Source organism: Kogia breviceps, chromosome 5 (assembly GCF_026419965.1).
Source record: "Kogia breviceps isolate mKogBre1 chromosome 5, mKogBre1 haplotype 1, whole genome shotgun sequence".
Lineage (NCBI taxonomy): Eukaryota > Metazoa > Chordata > Mammalia > Artiodactyla > Physeteridae > Kogia > Kogia breviceps.
The window spans coordinates 4,607,734-4,630,962 of NC_081314.1; the positions used below are offsets into that span (position 1 = coordinate 4,607,734).

The following is a 23,229-nucleotide window of genomic DNA, read 5'->3' on the forward strand; positions in this document are numbered from 1 at the left end:
CATCTATGGAAATAATTCACAATGGACAGCTGCCATACTGTGTTGTTACTGTTTGAGCTACATCACGAATAAGTAGGCGTCCCATAGCCACAACCAACAACAAGAATATACAAACAAAATCTCTAGAGACGTGAAGGTCCTAATGCCTTCGATCTACTACTTATACACTCTGTGACTTCATATTATTTCATTTAGTCTGAGAAAGTGAAATTTGGGTTCTAACTTCAAATACAATTTAATCTTTTGAAGCTTTTCAGAAAGATATATTCTCTCCCTTTAACTTATTTACAGGTATAACAATCTTATCTTGAGACGCTCTGCCAATAACGGACAAAAGTTTGAACACTCTTCCAGTACTTGAGAAAGTTAGGACACAGGGAGATATTTGCACTTCTAGTTCAAAGCAGTAGTCAATCCATTACCTCCAAGTCTATTGGAGACTTTCTGCTTATCCTTCAGGGTTCAGTAGCAGCTCTGCATCACATCTCGTGGGGACAACTGACTATGTCAATTGTCACCAGATATTCACTGGCTTCTAGGACTTCTCCCTTTTACCAGCAAAGACCCCCCAGCCACCGACTGAACTCCTGGGCCCTCTGGCATGACTCCTTGACACTCTCATAGCCCCTCTCGCGGCTTCTTGTGCAGCAAGCCCACCTCCCCTGCGGGACTGAAGTCCCTTGAAGGCACACCCTGCATCTTTGCCACTACATAACATGTATCTGTACGTGGCGTAGACTCAAAGAAAGTTTATTAAATAAACGATTTATCTAGGTAATTTTAGCCAAATGTTATTTTCACCCACGTACCAAGATGAAACTAAATCTCCCTCCTCCCAGATACGAAGATAATCACCTCAATTTCTCAGTTGTACCTTTGTTATCAGATAACTGCCACTCATCAAAGCTGGGAAAATACGATGTGAGTTATCTTACGCTAGGGAGCCCTCATGGCCAATTCATCTGGTTTTAAAAAAATGATTTATTATCAAATTAAGCCGGCTAGGTACCCAGAACTCCACCTCTCCTCTCTCCTCGAGAAAACAGATGGTGACCCCAGATGGAAGAAAGTGAGAGGGTATGCAAAGGAGCTCATGGAGTAGGATGGCAGTCACTAGTGCCTCTAGATCTCAGATTGTGCAGGGCTACATCTGTGGGTTTAAGGTGGTAAAATGTGGCATTAACAACTCTTAAGAGATTGGGGGGGCCCTGCTGGCCTCCGTCCCTCTTCTGCTCCATTACCAAACTCCTCTAAACCACAGTGATCTCAGACATGATCCTTGAGCCTCTCCTCCCCACGCTGGCCCTGATGAGAGGCCTCCTAGAAGGACTCCTGGCCCCCAGTTGCTGGGTACCGTTAGAAAACAGGTCTCTGTACTGAGGCCCATTTGGCCTCTCCCAGAACTTACACTCACTGATCTTCATTTTGACACAGGGAAAATGTTAAGTACTAGTCTCCTCCCCTCTTCCAGGTTGAGCCTGCTCTCCTGTATTTCTTCTTATCCAAACTGAACCTTCTGTGCTCCCTCTTCATCCTCCACAACACATCATTTTCCAGATCGCTTTACCATCCTGGTCCCAGCATTTGGACCCGTTTTGGTTTACTACTACATCTCAAACCATACCCAGTACTTCAAATTAGTATAGAACTCGGTCACAGTATTACTGCTCCTAAGATTACCTGAGGTTTTCCACTATTCATATGCTATTGGCTAGTATAAACTGCTACTCCCTTTGGTTAGCAAGTGACCGGGCTAGTTCAAGCTTGAATTATGATGTTACTGTTTATGATTTTTAATTTCCTTTCTACCCAGGGTATACATCAATATCTTGGGCGGTCAATATTCAGATCAAGCTGGCAACAGAATAAGGGCTTGGAATTGGTCAAGTTCCGTCACTTCCTCACCCTTCGTTTCATTTAAACCTGTCTTTCTGGCTTTGAACCATTATGTTGGAATCCGCATCTTAGAACAAGACAAGATTTCAATCACTTTTCTAGCAATGGGCCAACAGGCAAGAATCAGTGTCGGAACCAAAGTGAAGGTAGGTACATTTTTATGAACAGTTGAAAGCATTTAGAATAATTAAGAGTAAAACAATGTTTGTTAGTGTTATTACTGATAAGACTATACTTAGTGTGTAATCCACCATGCACTGCTGTGAATTTTGGAGTTCAATGAAAAAACATATAGTGAAAGTTTCATATGGAATTGAGGCAACCTTACTGTTTTCTCTTCCTTAGAAATTCCTTTTAGTTCAGACTTCATTCCAAATAACATTTACTGAGTGTTTACTCTCTGACTGAGGTAGTGCAGCTTTGGGGGTTTGGTTTTGGGATTTTGTATTGGGTTTGGTTTTCTCTGTGCTCTAGCACAAAGCCCCTGGCTGAGTCAGGAGACCTGGGTTCTGACCACGTTGAGGACCCAGCACAAGCCCCGTCTCCTTGGAAACGCTTCCCAGAGCTCCTAGCCCTTTGTCCAATCAGGGTCGAAAATGTCCTTCTCTGGGCCGTCCGTGTACTCACCTCTGTCCCTGCACTTGCTGAACCATGTGCCTTACTTGCCTTCGTGGCTGTCTCTCCTACTGGATGGTGAGCTCCTGCAGGACAGAATCTGTCTTACTGATTCCTTTATCCTGCCCGGGACATGGCCCAGAGTACACTCTCAGTGACCAGCAATGCTGCACAACAGTGAAGGACACGGACTTCGGGTTACAGAGACGTAGTTTCAAACCTCAGCTCTGCCACTTAGCTAAGTGGCTGAACTTGAACTTCAGCTCCCTCCTCTACAAAACGGGGATAATGATTCCTCTCTTCTTACAGATTGCCCTTAAGATTCAATGAGAATGCCAAGTACTTAGCATGGTGCTTGGAACTGACTAAGTACTTGGCAAATGATAGCTCAATAGAGATGCAGAGTTTGTCAGTTATACCTCAGTAAAGCTGAAATATATATATAGGCATGTAGAGAAAGATATAAATAGAGATCTATGTCACATATAGAGCATATATAGTATGTGACTTTGAATAAGTCCCCTAAACTCTGAGGACCTTGTTCCATCAATTATTCAAGGAAGAGACCTGTCCCAAACTTCAAAGATGTCTTCAGCTTCTAAAAAGTCTACACGTTTAAGTAAGTGGAAATATGACTTCAGGACTCCACGCAGGCAGGGATATTTCATAAACACCAAGCAAAAAGGAGACTTCAGACTCAGCCAACATGGAGCAAGGAAGGGGCTACAATGTGCTAAGCACTATTTGAGCTACTCCCAGTCAGTCTAGCTACTGCAGTCAGCTGTCAGGCTCCAAACAAGCTTCTTCCTTGGTTAGAAATTTACAATATAGCCTTTTCTTGGTTCATTACATTCATGGTAAATGCATTTTTACCAAAAAATGTCAAAAATGCTTTCTCTTTCTCCTCACCTCCCTCCTTCGAAATGAATTTTTAATCAGAAAAAGTTGGTGCAAAAGAAAGAATTTGATGTTAAAAATGATTGCTTTTCTCATCATCCTCATGATCACCCTTTCATATTTTTTAAATTCCCAAAGTGATATGTGAATACATTCTCATATTTGAAGATTCAAATAATACAGAAATAGAGAGAGTAAAAAAATGAGATACCCCCTACATCCTTTCTTCTATTCTAATTCTCTTCCCAAAGGTAATCACCACTGAAAATTTGGTGTGTACTTCTCTTTTCTATGTACTTATAAATTATGCACACACATCTTTTTAAAATAAAAATTGGATCAGACTCACTGATTGTATTATTAGGCTTGTTCTATTTGTTTCTGTTTTCCATTTAACATGTGTTAAAGATCCTTTCACGTCTACATGTCCAAGCATATTTGACTATTCTGTTGCCGTGTAATATTCCATAAGTACTATAGTTAATTTATGTTGAATCTAATGCCTTCTCAGTGGCATTGGGCACAGTTGCTCACTTCCTCCTCCTAGAAGGATTTCCTCCCTTGCTTCCAGGACCTACTCTCCCTTGATTCTACTTCTACCTCAAGGGCTACTCCTCCTCATTTTTCTTTGCCTATTTTCTTCACCCCTGCCTTTTTCTAAATATTGAGGGGCTCCAGGGCTTGTCGTTGGGCTCCTCTCTTCTCTAGCTATACTCACTCCCTAGGTGATCTCATTAGTTTTCTGTCCTGAAATACCATCTGCTTGCTGATAACCCCTCTATTTACCTCCAGGTGGATCTCCCAGGAACTCCAAACTTGCAGATCTGATTCCAACCCTCCATCTCCATCTGGTGTCTAAAGGGCATTAGAAACTTCACAGAGCAAAATGACATTTGAAAGCGTGCTCTACCTTGGGTCTTCTCCATCTTAGGAAATGGCAACTGCTTCCTTTCAGTTGCTCAGACCCAAAACTTTGGGGCTGCTACCCTCCTCTCTGTTTCACAACCCCACGTCTTTCATCTGCAAGTCCTATAAACTCTACCGCCAACCTATCTCCAGACTCTAACACTCCTGGCATCCTTCAATACTACCACCCTTATCTGCCTCATGTACCTAATCCACCTCTTGTTTAAATTATTACAGTAGCCTCCTCCTAAGTCTCCCTGCTTCCGGTCTTCCCAAAGTCAATTCTGCCACGATAGTGGGGGCGATAATTTGAAAACAAAAGTCTGGTCAAAACTAGTGACTTCTAACCTTACTCAGAGTAAAAGCCAAAGTCCTATAACTGCAATATTGTATGTGATCTGGACTTCCTTCTATTAACATTCCCTCTGTAGTGCTCTTTTCCTACCCACTCTGTTTCAGCCACCCTGGCCTTTTTGCTGTTGCTAGACAATACCAGGCATGTCGCTGCCACAGGGTTTTTGCACTTGCTATTCACGCAACTTAAAATATTCCTCCCCCACTTAGCACATAGCTGCTGCACTTCCCTCAGGTTTCTGATCACGGAGTCCTTTCCTGACCACCCCGCCTAAACTCGCACGACCCCCACCCCTACCCTGGCACTCTGAGTGCCCCTTTGGCCATATATATATGCCACAGGTTCTAATATGCAGGGCTCCTATTTTCTTTCACCTCTAAAGGGTTTATGATTTGTACTCTGATTTCTTCAACTCAGTAGTTATTGAATTTTCAAATAGATTTCTTAACTTTGCTATCCTTTTCTTGTTAACTTCTAAATGGTCAAGGAATATGGCTTGCATTTTTTCCCTGCTGTTTAAAAGGTACTGATATTTTCTTGGCGGTTGACATAATTTATGACTGTTCCATGTATATCTGACCCCCCCCAAAAGGTTTACTGTTTATTAGCACAAAACTGTATATGTCTAAATGTTCTATTCACACTTCTCTCGATATCCTTTTCTTTTTATATGTTTGATTTATTTCTGAGAGATGTATGAAGGTCTCCCAATATGACTGAATTGGTACATTTTTCCTACAATTTCTATCAGGTTTTGCTCTATCTGTCTTGAAGCTCTAGGGTTAGGAAATTAAAGGTGTCAACTGTCTTCATGGTGAGTTATACTTTTCAGCCCTGGGCCACCTCACTTATTTGCCCTTCAGCTGTGCCCATTACATGACTCAGCATATCACTGAGGGTTGTTTCTATTTTGACAAAAAATTTTAATGTCATCAATACTGTATTATTCCCAGTTTCCCTCTTAATGGTCTTTGCCTTAAATACTACTTCATATGATGTTAAATTGCTACACCTGCTTTCTTTTAGTTTGCATTGGCTTCATACATTTTTCATCCTTTGATTTGCAACCTTTTAATGTAGTTTTGAGTTAGTTAGATGTGTCCCTGCAAACACATCTAACTTTTTGTTGCTTTCCTCAACCTAACAGACTTGATCTTTTAATACGTTATATTTTAATGGTTATTCTAAAATTAACGTTATCTCTTTTTCTATATGCATAGAACTAAGTTCCAAATCCTCTAGTTATTTATTTTCCTTGACAACAATAATGACCCCAAATCCCTCAGCTAACTATGGAGGAGTAGCATGTGCTGCCGAGGGGTGGAAGGCGAGCTCCAGCGCCAGGCTTCCAGCCTCAGGCTGTGGGCACCGCGGCTCAACACAAAGGGGAGGCCGGGGCACCATGGCAATATTTACCTCAAGGCCTCTCCTCCTCCCATTGCTGTTGACTTTGAGCTCAGAATGTGTGTGTTTGGGATTACTGGTTCCATCTGGTCATTTATCTCTCTACGGATGTGGTCCCAGCTGCTGCTTGATTTTCAGGAATTCCTTAAGATTATTCCTGCTGATACAACAACTTTCCTATTGATTTACTCTCTGAAAATGTTTTCTGACATTTTCTGGGATTTGGGATCGAAGGAAAACTGAAAATGGAGATCCATCCTCATTACGCAGCCATCTCCTCCTCCTCCCCCCACCCCTTCCTCCCTTCTAAAGCGGGGAGGGATAAAAGTGCAGGAAGATGCTGCGCGCTCTCACGTCTCAGGCAAGTAAGAGGTCACTCAGCTTTGCAGGAGGTGGTAGGTGTGCTTGCATTTAGCCCCGCCCCTCGCCGCCCCGCCCCGTGGGCTGCCTCCGAAGCCGCAGCTTGGACACAGCTCAGGCGAGGCTGCCCTCACAGACCCTTGACCTTCCCGCAGCTGCGAGGAGACAGCACCAGCCTGAATCGCTCAAGGCCGTAAGGATGTGTGTGTGGGGGGGGGGGGAGGGGCGGTTCGTGTGGAAGGGCCTCCCCGAGATTGGGGCACGCTTTAGGAGAAGGAAAGGAGCCTTAGTCATCCCGGCTCCTTCTGCAAAGCCCAGCCCAGGGCCTTCCCAGCCTCTAGACCCGCACCCACCGCGCTCTCCGCACTGGGCGTGTCCCAGGGACGCGGTGCCTGCAGCATCTCAGTGCTTCCCCCGGCAGATGCCGGTAAATAACTTGAATACATGGTAAGCATTTGAAAGAACAGTATCCGATTTCTGTGTGGTCTGGTCTCTCACATCTCCAGAGCATCTCAACTCATTCCTGTTCGGATTAGAATTAACACCACTGACCCTGTTTATAGATAAGTGGACTCAAGAGGGAATCCAGCCCCCAATTCGTGTCGCCTCTCGCCTCCACCCACCTCCTGCTTCTGCAGTCACCATTTATTTCCACCCTGGGCCCTGAGCTTCCCTTCTCTCTTTCCTGAAAAGCTACCAAACCCTAAGGAGATTCCAGCCCTCCGATACCTGAACGGGGATGACCTTCTTCTGCTGGCCAGTTTAATAAAGATCCGACGCCTGTTTCATAAACTGGAAGGATATGTGCATTTCCCCTCCAGCCAGGTTTGGAAAAAATTAAAGCAACCTTCCTACCTTTCTTCACTTTCTCTAAAACTAATTGCCCTTTGTCACAATTCTGGTTTGAAGCCAGATACAATTGCAACAGTAGCAGCCTTGATAAATGAAAACATTTAACGACAGTGACGGTGCTTTCCTTTGCTTTCTTGAGTTTTTCCGGGACGGGGTGTGGGAGATTTCAAGGAAAATGTATAAAATGACTAGGAAATACCAAGAAATGTGCTTTATTACAAATTCAGAGCACATCCAGAGTCATCGCTGGTTTGCATTCTTGGTGGGAAAACTAACAACTCACTCTAAGGACAGCAGAGAACAAGCAAGTCAGCCAAAGCGCCCCTATCAGCCAGAGCTCCAGCAGGAAAACCGAAAGCAGGGAGGGAGCACGTGCTTCCACAACCTTCCCCTTCCCAAAGGCTGGGAAAGTGAAGGTCAAGGAACTGCCCCGAGGTCTTTGCGGAAACGAGGGAATCTCAGGAAGCCAAGAAGTCCACAGCACCAAGGAAGAGAGTGGCAGGAGCTCCTTGGAAGAGCTGCAGTCTCACATCCCAGCCGGTGCAGGAAAAACAGCTACCCCACCCCCACCCCAATGTCCACCCTCCTGACAGAGGTGAAGGGTGGCTGCTGCCCCTATCCCGCCTCCCACACCTCAGGCAGCTGCCTCCCTCTAGGGAAACATAATGGTTCTAGCTGGCAAAGGGTTATGGAACAATATGCATCTCCCCTTCTGAGGGGAGGGAGGAGAGATGTAGCTGGATCTGCAATGATGGCGCAGCACAGCATCCTCTGCTCAGTGATAGATGCTTCAGAGCAGAAAGCAGAGTTGAGTCGGATGTGGAGAACCCTAAAGACTGGACCGCCCAACCCTGCCCTCTCCTGAACTTCTCTGACTTCTCCGTTCCCTGTTCTTTGGGAGAGGGAGGAATGTAGTTGGAGGGGCCATTCCTTATAGTGAATAACAAATTTGGTGCTAACGTGTAGCAAGAGAGATTAAGCCTGTCCACCGGTGATTGATCAGTTAGCGTGAGGTACTAAATCATATTGCTTTCCTACTAAGAGCCCGCTGAGGAAGCATGGGGAGGAGGAGGAAGGGACGGGAAGAGAGGAAGGATGCTGTGTCTCAGGGAGGGCTGAGTGCTGGACAGCACGAAGTAGGTGAGCTACCGGAGACTCGGGGCTGGTCTTGGTATTAATCCATTCACCACCTTTTTGTTTAAAGCTGCCTTTAACAAATTTACGGTTAGCAAAGGGGGAAGCAGGTGGCGAAGGGGAGGGATGAATTACGAGTTTGGGATTAGCAGATACAAACTACTATGTACAAAACAGATAAACAACAAGGCCCCACTGTACAGCACAAGGAACTATATTCAATATCCTGTAATAAACCATAATGGAAAAGAATATGAAAAAGAAAATACATATGTATAACCGAATCACTTTGCTATACACCAGAAACTAACACACATTGTGAATCAACTATACTTCAAGTAAAAAAATATATATATTTTTAAGCTGCCTTTAGGGGACTTGCCTGGTGGCGCAGGCACCAGGTGCCTTCCAATGCAGGGGACATGGGTTCGATCCCTGGTCAGGAACTAGATTCCACATGCATGCCACAATGAACAGTTCTCATGTCACAACTAAGAAGTCCACAGGCTGCAACTAAGGAGCACATGCCACAACTATGGAGCATGTGCCGCAACTAAAGGAGCCAGAGAGGCACAACTAAGGAGCCCTCCTGCTGCAACTAAGACCAGATGCAACCAAAGTTTTAAAATTAAAATAGAAAAAAGAATTTTTTTAAAGCTGCCTTTGGGCTTCCCTCGTGGTACAGTGGTTGGGAGTCCACCTGCCAATGCAGGGGACACGGGTTGAAACCCTGGTCCGGGAGGATCCCACAAGCCGCGGAGCAACTAAGCCCGTGAGCCACAACTACTGAGCCCACGTGCCACAACTATTGAAGCCAGTGCGCCTGGAGCCCGTACTCCACAACAGGAGAGGCCACTGCAATGAGAGGCCCGTGCACCACGGTGAAGAGTGGCCCCCGCTCGCCGAAACCAGAGAAGGCCCACGCACAGCAATGAAGACCCAGTGCGGCCAAAAATAAATAAATAAAATAAATAATGTGTTTTTTTTTAAAAAAGGGAACCCTCCTACACGGTTGGTGGAAATGTAAATTGGTGCAGCCACTACGGAGGACAGTATGGAGGTTCTTTAAAAAACTAAAAATAGAGCTACCATATGATCCAGCAATCCCACTCCTGGGCATATATCTGCAAAAGACGAAAACTCTAACTTGAAAAGATACATGAACCTCAGTGTTCAGAGCAGCACTATTTACAATAGCCAGGACATGGAAGCAACCTAAATGTCCATCAACAGGTGAATGGATAAAGAGGATGTGGTACATATATATACAATAGAATATTACTCATCCATAAAAAAGAATGAAATAATGCCATTTGCAGCAACGTGTATGGACCTAGAGATTATCATAGTAAGTGAAGTAAGTCAGACAGAGAAGACAAATATCATATGGTATCACTTATATGCAGAATCTAAAAAATTGTACAAATGAACTTATTTACAAAACAGAAACAAACTCACAAACATAGAAAATAAACTTATGATTACCAAAGGGAAAGGGAAGGGAGGGATTAACAGAAACACACTACCATATATAAAATAAACAACAAGGATTTGCTGCATAGCACAAGGAAGCATATTCAATATCTTGTAATAACCTATAATGGAAAAGAATTTTTAAAAAAATTTTTTAAATTAAAAAAACACTTTTAAAAATATATAGATATGTATAACCAAATCACTTTGTACCTGAAACTTAACACAATATTGTAAATCAACTATACCTCAATAAAAGAAAAATTAAACTCTTCTAGCCATACACCTGAAAACACAATACACCTGCAATTAACACAATATTGTAAATCAACTATATTTCAAAAAAAAAATTAAACTTTTCTAGCCATAAAGTCGTCATATAGTAATATTGCATAAATTGAGGGAGAAGAAAACACTCTAAATGTGTAGGTTTTTCCAGTAGGTTTTTTACTTAAAGCTTAAAGTAGGACTACAAATCCTTGTCTCCATTTATTCCTGATCTCAGGATTATCACTTTTATTTTTATTTTGTTCATGCATATTTTACATTTTATGTGTACCATTTTGAACAGATAAAATGATCATCTTTGAGAAGATACATATATGTACTTCAGTGTAACTGATAAGTAAAGAAATGAAAACTTTCTGCTTCACGTAAAGCTGGCAACAAAGCGTGTGAGCAAAGCCTTGGGGAACTGAGACGTAAGAGCACATCCAGTGTATGGGCCTCCGCGCAGTTCTAATAGTGTGTGAGCAATATACACCAAAGTGAGTTTCACTGGTAGCTATTCCTGCTAATAAAAGTCATACCAGGGAATTCCCTTGCTGTCCAGTGGTTGCAACTCTGTGCTTTCACTGCCAAGAGGTCCGATAATAAATAAAATCAATTAAAAAATAGATTACAGAGTTAGGTCACATAATTAGACTAAAAATTAACAGGAACTGGAGGCTGATGTCAGAGTGAATGATTTAATTATTGCTATGACATAAGCTATATTGGTAAGTACTGACAACAGCAAAAGTAACTTTGTACTATACAGACATATTTGTCTCTCTTTCACGGACAGAGAATGTATAGGAAGTGCAGTGCACATACAAAACACATCCACATAATTTCCATACGCACACTTTTTTTTTGCAGTTTGTTAGTTATCAGTCCTAATACAGATGAAGTTGTGAAGTATGAATCAACTTCTGCTTCATTAAACTACAAAGACAAGGTTTAAAATAAATTACCTTCTAGTGAATGGTCCTTGGCCCTCCAGAAGGAAACGAAGCAATCCATCTAGAGCAGTGATCTTCACTTTTCCCTTCTCAAGCCCTTAAAAAAAATTTTTTAATGCATGTTCTCCCTTGCACATTTTTCAGTTGACATCTATAATGATTCATCACAAGTTTAAGCAGTTGCAAAGAATCTAATTTCCAATGTATTATAAACCTTGACATTTTGAAATAGAACATTACCTTCTGAAATGAATCCAGTGGAATCTAAATACCACAGCAATATGATACCTGTCATTATCCATTAAAAATATATGAATTTTTAAAAAATTTTATTTATTTTTGGCTGCATTGGGTCTTCAATGCTGCACACAGGCTTTCTCTAGTTGTGGCCTCAAGCGGAGGCTACTCTTTGTTGTGGTGCGCGGGCTTCTCATTGTGGTGGCCTCTCTTGTTGCAGAGCACAGGCTCTAGGCTCACGGGCTTCAGTAGTTGTGGCATGTAGGCTCGGTAGTTGTGGCTCGGGGACTCTAGAGTGCAGGCTCAGTAGTTGTGGCGCTCGGGCTTAGTTGCTCCTCAGCATGTGGAATCTTCCCAAACCAGGGCTCAAACCCACGTCCCCTGTATTGGCAGGCGGATTCTTAACCACTGCGCCACCAGGTAAGTCCCTGAACTAATTCTTAACATCATTCTTTTTTTTTTCTTTTTGAACTTACACTTTCACCCTACTTCCTTCAGAAGAAGTTTACTGGACTGTGATATTATGACTCACCCTTTTAAAATTTGATTTAAAGCAAAGAATTGCAAACCCCTTGACAGTGATCTTCAAACTGGCGGCTGTCAATTAATACACAGGCCCCAACCACTAGGACGTAAGGTGACAAAAGAAAATTTTTCCTCCCAACAGTGTGTGTGTGTGTGTGTGTAATAGTATCTGTTTCATGACCAAGAACCATGTCCATTTTGCACCTCATATGGAGGGGACACTGGACAAAGTATATTTGGGGTGTCAATTCTACCCTGGATATTCAGCTAAAGCTGATCCCCTGGAGAATCCTTCACCCCTGGGTGTCCTCATATCCCCAGTTTAAAGATCACTATTCTCGCACTTCAGTATATATTTTAAAATTTTCACGTAAGTGAAAAAACCACAACATACATATATATATACATACATATAAAATATATATATATTTGTATATACACAAAATATACACATATATTTTATATTTATATATACACATACACGTATTTTACATCTATACACAAACACACACACACACACACACACCCTCAGATGGCTGGCTCCACCATCTGATTCTAAATTTAAGTTGGGCTAGGATGGAGATGGGCTTCAGTAGTTTTTTAAAGCTCCCCAGCTGATTCTAAAGTGCAGCTGAGGTTGATAATGACTGGATTAGGGCTAAGAGAAGGGAGGAAAAAAAATTCCCTAAAAGCATCATAATCAGCACAGACTCCTGCCTACACTCAGCAGAGCCTGCTTTTTTGTTGCTGTTTTTTCCTTTTGTACTGGAAGGAAAAACCATCACCTCCACTGTGAAGAACTCTGGGACACAGCATTGTCTGAGAATTCGGGGACAGGAAAAGGGTCCTTCCCTGTAAAGCATACTGTCTCATGCAGATATCAAACTGACAGTATTTAGACTCAAAGGAAACGTGCTTTTTTTCAAAAAAACCAAATTTTTACATGAAATTCAATGCATCCATTTTAAGTGTAGTGTCCTTATCTTCTGTATTGGAGGGCTTCCTCTTCCTCTATATACAATGTGTCTTGTTTTCCTCTGGCTGCTTTATAAGGTTTTTCTCTTTATTATTGGTTTTCAGCAGACAGAAAAACAACAGGAAAAAAAAAATCAATAAACCAAAAGTTGTTTCCTTGAAAATATCAACAAAATTGACAAGCCTTTAGTTAGACTGGCAAAGGGAAAAAAGAGAAAAGACTCAAATTACCTAAAACAGGAACAACAGAGGAGACACGAAACTTACAGATATGAAAAGGATTATAAGGGAATACTATGGACTATGCTAACAAAATAGATAAATGAAATGCACAAATTCCCAGGAATACACAAAATACTGAAACTGATATAAGAAGAAATGGAAAATATGACTTGGCCTATAAGAGATCAAATTAGTCATTTTTAAATTTCCACAAAGAAAAGCCGAGGCCCAGATGGCTTCACTAGTGAATTTTACCAAACATCCAGAAAGGAATTGATAATATGAGGTTGGTTTAACATCTGGAAATCAATTAATATAATAGACAATAGTGTAGAATAAGGGGGGAGGGAGAGACATGATGGTTTAAATAAATGCAGAAAAAGCAGGGAACTTCCTCACCCTGATAAAGGACATCTATGAAAACACAGCTTTAAGTATCATCATACTTAATGGTGAAAGACTGGATGCTTTCCACCAAAATCAAGAACATGCAAGGATGTCTGCTCTGGCCACTCCTGCTTAGCACTGTACGAGAGGTTCTCGTCAGGACAAAAGAAATAAAAGGAATCCAGATCTGAAAGAAAAGAAGTAAAACTATCTCTATTTGCAGATGGAATGATCTCATACATAGAAAACCCTAAGTAATCCACACACACATGCAGATATTAGAACCAATAAACGAGTTCAGCAAAGTTACAGAATACAGGATTAATGTACAAAAATAAATTGTATTTCTACACACTAGCAATGAACATTCTAAGAATGAAATTAAGAAAACTATTCCATTTATGATACCATCAATAAAATATCTGGGTACAATTTTAACAAAAGAATTCAAGACCTGTACACTGAAAACTACAAAAGCACTGTTGAAAAAAAATAATTAAAGACCTAAATAAATGGAATAACACCCATGTTCTCAGAAGACTTGATATTGTTAAGACGACAATACTCTTCAAACTGATTTAACATAAACTACAGACTAACATAATCTCTATCTCTGGCTAGTTTGTTTTGCAGAAACTGACAAGTTGATCCTAAAGCTCATATGGAAATGGCAAGGAACCCAGAATAGCCCAGACGATCTAGAAAATGAAGAACAAAGTTGAAAGACTCATCAAACCCTATTTCAAAACATACTCGAAAGCTACAGTAATCAAGATAATGCCCTAATGGTATAAGGCTAGACAATGGAATAGAATTGAGAATGGTCAATGGATTTTGACAAGGTGACAACACAATTCAATGAGGAAACAATAGTCTTTTCAGCAAATGTATTCCACATGCAAAAAATGAACTTGGAACCCTCCTTAAACCATATACAAAAATTAATGCAAAATGGATCAAAGACCCAACTGTAAGAACTAATATAAAACTCTTACCCAAAAAAAGGCATAAATCTTGATGATTTGTGCTTCAAAGGACACCATTAAGTAAAAAAGACAACCCACGAAAAAAAGAAAACCTGCAAATCATATATCTGATAGACGTCTAGAATGCAGAATATATAAAGAACTCTTATAACTTAATAAGTAACAACCCAATTAAAAATGGGCAAAAGATCTGAATAGACATTTCTTCAAGTAAGATATACAATGGCCAATAAGCACATGAAAATTATGCTCAATATCATTAGTTAACAAAATTTCAGATAAAACCACCATGAAATACCGCTTCACAGACAGTAGGATGGCTATAATCAAAGTCAGATAAAATAAGTGTTGGTGAAGATGTAGATAAATTGGAACACTGCTGGTGAGAATGTAAGCTGGTGTAGCCACTTTGGATTTTTCTTTCTTCAGTTTATTTTCTTTTGCTATGTCTTCAAGTTCATTGATCTTTTTCATCAGTGTCTAATCTTCTTTCAAGCCCCTCTAGGGAATTATTCATGTAAGATATTGTATGGTTTCCTTGCTAGAAGTTCCATTTGGTTCCGTTTTTTATATCTCCAATTTCTCTTATCATTGTATTCATGTTTCTCTTTAAATATCTGAGCATATGTATAAAAACTATTTTAAAATCTTTGTCTGCTAATCCTATTGTTAGTCATTTCTGGGTGCTTTCTATTTATTGGTTTTTCTGCTGACTACGGTTCACATTTTCCAGCTTCTTTCTATGCATAGTAAATTTTTAATGGATTGACATTGCAAATTCTGCATTGGAGAGTGTTGAATTTTGTTGATTCCTTCAAAAGGTGTAAGACTGTTCAGTGAGGCAGTTTGGTTACTTTTGGATCATGTTGAACCTTTCAAGGCTTGTTATTCAATTCATGAGTGTGAGTTTAAGATCATCTTTACTCTGGGCAGTTTAACCCTACTACCAAGATGTGACCCTTCTGAGGTCTCTACTGAATGCCCTAAATGTATAACTCTCCATTCTAGCAGCTCAGAACACGAATGTTTCCCAGCCCTTTTGAGCTCAGCTAACTGTTCAGCTTGCCAACTCGCCATTCTTTGCCCAGCCTTACGAGGTTTCAGCAATACACTCAAGGAAACTCCCATGGAGACTTTTGTGGCCGTTTCTTTCCATAGCTCCTTCTTCTATGGCTGTCTGCCCTACAAATTCTAGCCCGCTCCATGAATTCCAATCTGCCTCAACTTAGTAACATGACTTGCTTGGATGGGGATCCCCCTTCTCTGCATCTTAGCCTGGAAGGTGCCTTTGTTATGAACTGAATTGTCTTCCCCCGAAATTCATATGTTGAAGCCCTAACCCTCAGTGTGACTATACATCAGAGATAGCGCCTTCAGGGAGGTAAAGTTTAACAAATTCATAAATGTAGAGTCCCAGTCCTATAGGCTTGGTGTCCTTATGAGACAACAGGTCTCTCTCTCCACATAGGCAGAGAAGAAAAGTCATGAGAGAAGACAGCTACCTACAAGCCTCACCAGAAACCAACCCTGATAGCACCTTGATTATTTCTTTCTAGTCTCCAGAACTGTGAGAACATAAATTCCTGTTGCTCAAGCCACCCAGTCTGTGGGATTTTGTTATGGCAGCCCGAGCTAAGATAGCCTCCCAGGAGAAAGCAAGCCTGAAAGTGGTGGTTGTATGTGGTTCATTGCTATTTTCCTTTCTCTTGGGGATCAGAGTCCTGCACTGCCTGGTGTCCAAATTCTGAAAGTAGTTGTTTCACAAATTTCATCTACTTCTAGTTATCTATTCAGGAAGGTTAGTTAGGTCTCAGTTACTCCATCATGGCCAGAAACACGAACGCCCTTGCAACATGTTTTTTATCTTTTAACTAAATGATTCTCAGGAATTTCAAGATGGAGAGGTACAACCCCATCATGAGTGACCCTTGAGAAATCTTCAGTCACTGCCCACTATTCTCCAGAGAAAAACAAGTGTTATTATGCCATCTTGACTGCTGAGGGAGTGAGGATCCTATATGTATCTAGCGGCTCAGTATAGGCTAATCAAGATTTCAGCAAGACAAGACTTTTAGGTCCTACTCATATTTGTAGTGACATGGAGTTCTCATTCAGTACAAGAAAATAATCAGTTTAATATCCATCATACAACTTTCCTTAGAGTAAGAAAAATTAATCCGCTACCGAAATATCTAGCTGTGTCCTTCCTGAAATCAATACTCACAGAACATACAGAGTACTGCCCCTGGAGACTGAAGCCAAGATTATGTCTTGGACTGGATCACAAAGGACAAGGATGGATTTGCAAAAAAAACCACAATAATCACACTAATCCACTCGACACTTTAATGACAGTGAATTTCATGCTCTCAGGACAAAAAGGGAGGCTCTCCTTAGTCAATAAGCAGAAAACAGACACAAAGAGAAATTTAAATGATACCCAAGGGTTAAAAGTTAAATTGTAAACATGAGACTTTAGATATAAGGAGGATAATTCTATTTTATCACGAACCCAAACCTTAAAGTAAAACTCCCGAATATAAAGGGACCATGACCACAGAAGCGGACACTGATTTTTAATTGAATAAATCAGTATGTGTGTGTGTGTGTGTGTGTGTGTGTGTGTGTGTGTGTGTGTGTGCGCGCGCGCGCATGCATGTTATCTCCAAGGTCAAAAATATCTGAAGAGATGCTATGAGGATGCCAGAATAATATTTTTGTGAAAGCCTCTGCCTCCCCTCCACACCAGCCCCCCATACCCTCTCTCCAGCCAAATCACCTCAAAACCCAGATCTGATCCTACTACTCCTCTGCACAAAAACCTTCCTTGGCTATCATCCACAGAATGCAGCCCAATTCCTCAGCTCTCCGTGCCCTCAATCATCTTTCCTCAACCTACCTTTCCAGCCTATTTCCCACCACATCTCCCACCCCCTCCCAGACACTTCTCTGCTATGGGCCTTCACTTACAGGAATTATCACAAAGACCCTGTGCCTCTGTGTTCTTTTCCATCTCTAAAATGCTGTTTGTTCCTCTGTGCCTTCCCAACCCTCCTCCCCCATCTATCAAAAATTCTATATTCAAGGGCTTAGAACCACTGCCCCACCCTCTGCTTCTGTAGCCCGCTTCGTTAGGCTTCTTTTATGAGGTCTTATTATGTTGTGCTGTGTTTAACTAAACTATAAGCTCCTTGAATGCATCAATTGTATTAGATGTCTTCACAATTGTTATCCTCCACATTACCTGGCACAAAGAAAGCCCTCAAAACATGCAGAGCTTCCCTGGGGGTGCAGTGGTTAAGAATCGCCTGCCAATGCAGGGGACACGGGTTCAAGCCCTGGTCCGGGAAGATCCTACATGCCACGAAGCAACTAAACCCGTGCGCCACAACTACTGAGCCCGCATGCCTAGAGCCCACGAGCCACAACTGCTGGAACCCACGTGCCACAACTACTGAAGCCCGCACACCTGAGCCCGTGCTCTGCCACAAGAGAAGCCACTGCAATGAGAAGCCCGCGCACCTCTAGGAAGGGTAGCCCCCGCTCGCCGCAACTAGAGAAAGCCCACACACAGCAACGAAGACCCAACGCAGCCATAAATAAATAAATAAATTTATATATATTAAAAAAAACATGCTTGTAAGAAGCTAAATGGAAACATTATTCTGAAGTTGGAATATTCCAAGAACACGAATGACTTTCAAGTTGTGGATCTGCTTGTCCCTCGGTGCAGACTTCAAAGCTATTTTCCCCCCTCAGTCAGCCTAAAGAAAGGTGGAAGCCTGGAGAACTTAAACACAGGTTATTTTAATTACTGGAAGCCACTGCTGGACTCTACCAGTCTGGAATGTTAATCCTCTTTTACCATCCAACTCATTAATACAAACGTCTCAAGTGGAAAAAATATTCACTTTCCCACACAAGTTCCAAGAATATAGGAACTTCCCTAGGAAACACTGTGAAGCCTCTTCTTTATGTGCCCTTCTGTGCTCTGCTCTGACCCACTGCCAACCTCAAGCCCTCAGAGTTCTTCTCTCCTTTCCCTAATCAAAACCAGAAAGGATTTAATAAGAGCCATTTCTCTTTGTTGGCCTGTTACATTTGACAGTCTTTCCCACAAAAATATTTGTCACCTTCAGTTTAGCTTTTTGTTTCATTATTGGAATGAAAGGCTTCCTCTGTTGAAGTAATTTGAAATTTAAATATGGAAAAGCTACTCAGGGGGGCAAATGAGATCCTTTGAAACCACATCAGGCCTCCTTAATAGCAAATCCTTTCAGGCCTGGCTAGCAAAGAGCCGCCTTCTCCCACCCGCAGAGGCTGATCACTTTTTCCGCCCTCCTTCCCCCCACCAGGTCCCAGTTAAAGGCTATGGTTCCCAGGCTCCATACCAGGATCCTCTCTGCATGAGCATGTGTTGGTCCACTGGTCTCTGTCTCTCAGTCTTTTTCTTCTCCTTTCCCACCACCCTCCTCCAACTCTCCTAACCAGAGTTCTCAACAGCTGCCCTACTAACATTTTGGACTAGATTATCCTTTGTTGTAGCAAGCTGTCCCGGTCACTGTGGGATGTTTCACAACATCTCTGGCTCTACCACCAGCTATATGCCAGGAGCAACACACCCCACCCTCCCAGGAGTGACAGTCAAAAATGTCTCATCACCACGTAGAGAACAGACTTGAGGACACGGGGAGGGAGAAGGGTAAACCGGGACGAAGTGGGAGAGTTAACACTGACATATATACACTACCGAATGTAAAACAGAAAGCTAGTGGGAAGCAGCTGCATAGCACAGGGAGATCAGCTCGGTGCTTTGCGACCACCTAGAGGGGTGGGATAGGGAGGGTGGGAGGGAGACGCCAAGAGGGAGGAGATATGGGGATATACGTATGCATATAGCAGATTCACTTTGTTATACAGCAGAAACTAACACACCATTGTAAAGCAATTATACTCCAACGAAGACGTTTAAAAAATTATAATAAAGCAAATAAAACAGAGGCTTAAAAAAAAATGTCTCATCACCAGTGTCCACTAGGGGGTAAAACCCCCAGCTGCAAACCACTGCCTTAACCAAATCCATTCATTCATCCATCCATCCACTCATTTATAGGCAACATTTATAAAACCACCATTTTAATAAGTATTTGGGAAAACTGTACTTTGCAAAGGGTCACATCAAGCCGTAGTCCCAGGCAGACCTGTGCTTCAGCACAAACGTTGAGAAGCCCTACTTTAGTGGAACATGCCTTCTCTTCTTCTGGGGTACCCTGCACTCTGTCACCTTTTATTTTCAGTTTAGTTGAAGCGAAAAATTCCACACCATAGCTAAAGTAAAAGTAAATAAACAGTTGTGAAGTGAAACTGAGATTAAATTTTTAAGTTTGCTGTGTTACTGGTCTCTTCTCTTCCCACCAGGAGTAATTTCTGATGAAGCTCTTTGCTTTCCTCCTCCTTCCCCAAGCCCCACCAACAGTATAGGGTTTTGTTTTCCTTTCATTTTAGCATTGCCACAAGCTATAGAAATCAGGGCAAGATACTTAAACTCCTAGTCTTTTCTTTAGAATTCTGAAGTAAATCTCAAAAATCTTTTGCAACACCAAATTTCCATAGTTCTGTATAATACAGAATTTTACTAGCAGAATCACACTGATAAGTTATCTATTGTTTAAATACATTATATATTTTAATACCTTAAAAATAGTGTCTCATCACAAGAGCCTATGGACTATTAAAAGATGAAATGCAGCAGCATTTTCTGATACATTAATAAAATATATTTAGGAGGAAATGTCATCAGTACACTTCCCTGCAAACAGACCTGCTCTTAGCAACTCAAGAATAAACAAGAACAGTAATTGTTTTTTCCTCTAGTAAGAGTTGCTAGTACACAAAGTAAACGAGTAGAGCCAGTGCCCCCAGGGAGTACTGGTAGCAACCTGCCTGCCAGGTCCCAATGCTTTACTAACCAAGCCAAGCGACCCAGTGCTGGCTCCAGATAATTCCCAGATAGCTAAGCACTTGGTCTTAGCAGCTTATAACCACAAAGCCATAAACTTGTCTTAAACAGTTATGATCCTGAATAGGAAGGAGGTGGGGTGGAGGAAGTAAAGTCAATAATTAGAGTAAAGGAAGAACATGACAAAATTATTCGTGGATATCAAGTGAGAAACAGAATTCAAAGATATGAATGTAACCCAAGTTACACCAAAGTGCTTTCTAGGACTTTACCAAGGTTCTCAATCCTCTCCCATCCTCCCCAGCACCCCCCAATCCTCTCCCCAATTATGGTGGAGGCTCATGGAGAAATGAGGCCAACTTTACCTTGGATTTTTCAGTTACGTGAAAGTAAATCCTTTACTTTTGGGGGGCTTAATTAAGTTCAGTTTGGATTTCCCCAGTGGTATAAAGAATTCTATTATGGTTACTCAAATAAAACTAAAAGTATGCATTTTCCCTACTGAGAACAGTAAGAATTTAAATAATTTGTTTGACGTGAAAATAAAGATCGGTTGTCATAAAGATTAATGCAGGCATGTTGCCCACTTGGAGAAAACCTGGCAATTCAAATCAGTTATTTTATACTCAAAGATTTAACATTTCCTTTTAAAATACACACCCCGAAAGTTTTAACATACTAACCCAACGAAGGATAATAAATATGTGGCACTGATAAAACAGATTAATTGGGACAATTAAGTCCTCAATTTGTCTTCTTGGAAACAATCTCCCTCTCATCTCATTCTGTTTCTTCTTTTGGGTTCTCATTTTACTGAATTTCTTGTTGTTATTAAGTCATTGCATAAATGTGAAGCAAATATGCAAAATTTTCTTCTGTTCCACGAGCTACATTTCCTTCCAGATTGTCCTGAGTCTTTTGCACTCTGACCTAGGATGGGACAGTGCTCTGCAGTGTGCACCTCATACTGACAGCACGGGCACTATCTGGAAGCTGGGCTCAAGTGCAAACTGTATGGACCCCTCTCAGACCAAATGAGTCTGAATCTCTACGGATGGGATCCAGTAATTTATCCTAATGATTCTCAGGCACACTAAACTTTTAAAACCACTACTGTTACACGTTTGCCTAGATAGCATGCTGTTTCTTTTTATTTTGCTCATGCTTATTAACAAAGGCAACAGAAGACATTCTGCAAGCCTTGACAAAGAATGGGTGACTTAACACTCTTCCCACTGTACATGAGACCAATTTCTATTTTTCTTCAAGATTCAGTTCAGATCTGGGTCTGCTTCTATTTGCTTTTTTAAGCCTTGGGAAAAGGAGCCTGGCACTGTGAGGGAAAAGCCTCAGCTGGATTTAAGAAAAATACCTGAACTTCTGCTTTCTCTTCTGAGATTGTTAAACTGTCTGTATCGGTCAAGAGAAGTCCTCATTTTATTTCTATCCAGATTTTGGGATGCTAGTATGACTTTTCTCAGGGATTCTGGAGATTGGGGGTAAAGAAGGTCAATAATATAAACTGCTCCTCTTTGCTCCACTCTAGCACAGAACACACCACAGAACCGTTGAAATTTCAGGAAACACTGAAGCACTCGGAACTAGACCATAAGGCTCAAGAAGTAGTTTAAGGTCCCAGAGTGGTAATACTGGGAGTGCCAGACTGGGAGGGGGAGGGGGGGTGTAGCACTGGTTGGGTTAAGAAACCATTAGAAAACATTACTTGATGACGATTTTTACAACATAAAATTTCCTAAATACAGTTATCATATAAAGTGCTCTAGCACAGATTCAGTTCCAGAAAGGAGGGGTTCCTTTCATATCAGCTTAATAAAAGTTTATTTTCACAATGCTTTAAAGATAAGCCCCCAGACTTTACAATTCCTCATGTTTCTCTCAAAAAAGATTTTTTTAAGTCTTAGTATGAATATTAAATCATGCTTTAAAATTCTGTAAGCTATTTCTTTTTCATCTCAATTAGTTAAAATCATGACAATAAAATGCCAACCAATCAAGGTCCCCAGCTAATAACATTCAAAGTAAGAATCGTCATTAGGACCGTGTTATGTTTTGACAGTGGTAAAGGTTGATCAACTGCTGCCATTGATCTCAGTGCCATAAGTTAATAGTGCTTTTATATTCTGAAAGCATATGTGTCTTGCACATTTTGATGCTGAAGTATAAAGCCATGTTTTGCCAACATTTTTTTTTATTAATCTAACATGTAATCTCTTCCACAATAGCAACTATGGTAAAAACCCCAATAACATTAGCCAACCTGCTGTCATATTCTATGGTCTTCTAATTAACAGAGTACAAAAACATTTATAAACTACACAACCACACCAAATTGTAGGCAACTATGTAATAAATTTTGAAATGTTAGGAATATAATAAAGCCAACATTCTAAACAGCTTTCTAACCTTCCCTTTTTTCATGTTTTTCTTTTTTACCTTCACACTTCCCACTAATTTTTTCACTAGACTCCATTAAATCTTAGATTTAAATACGGCCAAACATAAAATAATATTGAAATGGGTGTGAACAAAATAGTTGAGTTTTATCAATGACCAAGCCACTTAAAGCTATCCTCCAAAGGACAAGGTATTCACCCAAGGCAAACATGGAAAAAATTAGAATTAAATCTTAAATTCTTCATGGTTGGCCTGTCAGATATATGGGAATATCCAAGACAAGTTTGGAAGGTCTAAATGTCAAAAGGTTAACTGTCACTGGTGGAATGTCTGTCACTGAAGAAAGACCCTACACACACTCAGCAGTGGGTTCAACTTGCAGAAGGAAGTTTGGGCTGGTACAAATCA

The 23,229-nt window shown here is 41.2% G+C and overlaps 1 protein-coding gene across 1 annotated transcript in view; it reads left to right on the plus strand.

The window, feature by feature from the left end:
- Nucleotides 1-14,191, plus strand: part of ERICH6 (glutamate rich 6) — a 36,743-nt gene extending 22,552 nt beyond the window's left edge. Inside the window, exons 13-15 of the mRNA XM_059065260.2 lie at nucleotides 1,814-2,042; nucleotides 7,127-7,258; nucleotides 14,083-14,191. Of these exons, the coding sequence (XP_058921243.2) occupies nucleotides 1,814-2,042; nucleotides 7,127-7,258; nucleotides 14,083-14,109 (388 nt within the window). The 3' untranslated portion in view covers nucleotides 14,110-14,191. The remainder of the gene's footprint in view (nucleotides 1-1,813; nucleotides 2,043-7,126; nucleotides 7,259-14,082) is intronic.
- The last annotated feature ends 9,038 nt before the right edge of the window (nucleotides 14,192-23,229 follow it).